Genomic DNA, 1,821 nt, shown 5'->3' with positions numbered 1-1,821 from the left:
TTAGTTTCTATGTTTGCTGTGAGCTGTTGTCCTGTTTGGTCTGTTTCTGCTCCTCCCTGATGTCACAGATGCTACCAGTGGACAGGATGGGCGGGGCTCAATCTAGTGATCTTATCCAAGTCTATGGTAGAAATAAATAACAAGGGAACAAGAGGAAATAATCAAATAGTCAGAGTAGCGTCACACAATCCAGTCACAGCAGTTTGGAAAGAAAAATGGCAGCTCCTGCCGACGAAACGTCAACATCCCCCTACGTATCGGCTGATCTCCCATAATTAAGGACATCACCTCTAAAAATAACATTCTTACATTAAAAGTGTATTAAAATAACTTCTGTCCCTCTTCGTGTCCAGATCAGCTGCCATGGAGCCGCCCAGTAACCCTGGTTCCAGTCAGGTGGCTGATGTGGTGTTTGTCATCGAAGGCACAGCAAACCTCGGACCATACTTTGAGTCTTTGAGGAAAAACTACATACTTCCAGCCATTGAGTAAATATTACCCAAAGATAAAAACAGTTTCGTGTATCACTGCTTTCATTTAATCACAAGTTTTTCTTCTACACATCACAGATTCTTCAATGGAGGACCCCCAGCAGAGACAGATTTTGGTGGAGATGTGAGTGTCTGATTTATTTGTTTTTGTTTATTTATTTATTTTTTACATTTTAATAAACTGTTTAAGGGTTTTGATGAGATTTTAGGGAAGTGAAAGTTGTAGTGAAACAGAGGTGTTAATGAGAGGGAGGCAGGTGAGAAGTGAGGCTACATGAAGCAGAGGTCACTAAAGTCAACTTTATTGTCCAGTCTGCAGAATGTACGAGACATACACAGGACTGAAATTCATTTATTCTCTGACCCCTGGTTCAATAAACACTAAAAATATTAAGAAAAATAAACATTTAGTAAACATTAGGCATAAATAAAAAATCTTTTTCTGGATAAATGAATTATCACTTGACACAAGCAGCGAATCTGTTTACTGAGCTCTGCAGCGAGAAGTTCATACAAACAATAGGGCTGGGTAGAAAAATAGGTTTAATTGATCTTGGATTGATTTCATTTATATTTGGGGAAATAGATCCACAGGGTCTGAGATGGTGACTTTTTGTTTGTAAAGATTTCCTCTCGTACTGTAGAGGAAAACTACTGTATGTAAACATCTGACTGAAACTGTTCTCCCAGCTTGTAGAAATGTGTGAAAGACGAGATTCTAACAAAATCATTTAGTTTTGTTACCAACATTATTATTTTTAAACTTTAAGAAACATCTTGATGAAATGTTGTAGTTGTTTTATTGAACAACAGAAAGTAACAGAAACATTACAAATATACAGTTTTTATACAACCAAAGGAGTGGGCAGAAGTAAACTTATATTAGCCCCTCTTATCCTGCAGCCTTAATCCACCACTTCTTAWTCATCAAGAAAATTATTCTWCATTTCTTAAAAATGAATGCATCCAACTCACCTGTGTGTTTTTACTCACAACACTCCCGTCCCCAAACCGTGGAAGAGTTAAAGTAAACAAACACAGATCAACAGCTTTAACTGTAACTGAATGAACCGTAATGTTTTGGATCAGAATTCCTCCAACATGAACTAACTTGTAGAAGTGTAACAGCAGAAAGTGTGAACGAGGATCCCTCGTGTTAACATCAGTCAGTGTCGAACGCAGCAGTGTGTTTTCACTAGGGATGCACCGATACCAGATTTTTGAAAACCGAGTACGAGTACAAGTACTTACATTAAAGTACTTGCCGATACCAAGTACCGATACAAGTACTAATAAATGTCCTTAAAAATCCTTATAATTAACTTAAACT

General features: G+C 37.5%; 1 protein-coding gene across 1 annotated transcript in view; it reads left to right on the top strand.

Annotated features, from left to right (window-relative positions):
* Positions 1–353: 353 nt before the first annotated feature.
* Positions 354–1,821, top strand: part of med25 (mediator complex subunit 25) — a gene marked incomplete at its 5' end in the record, with an annotated part of 27,074 nt that continues 25,606 nt past the window's right edge. The window contains 2 exon segments of the mRNA XM_014018771.1: positions 354–488; positions 570–615. Of these exon segments, the coding sequence (XP_013874225.1) occupies positions 364–488; positions 570–615 (171 nt within the window).

Source organism: Austrofundulus limnaeus, unplaced genomic scaffold (assembly GCF_001266775.1).
Source record: "Austrofundulus limnaeus strain Quisiro unplaced genomic scaffold, Austrofundulus_limnaeus-1.0 Scaffold201, whole genome shotgun sequence".
In the NCBI taxonomy this organism is placed as follows: Eukaryota; Metazoa; Chordata; class Actinopteri; order Cyprinodontiformes; family Rivulidae; genus Austrofundulus; species Austrofundulus limnaeus.
Note: the sequence above shows the minus strand (reverse complement) of the source record. Positions and strands in the feature narration are given on the sequence as shown.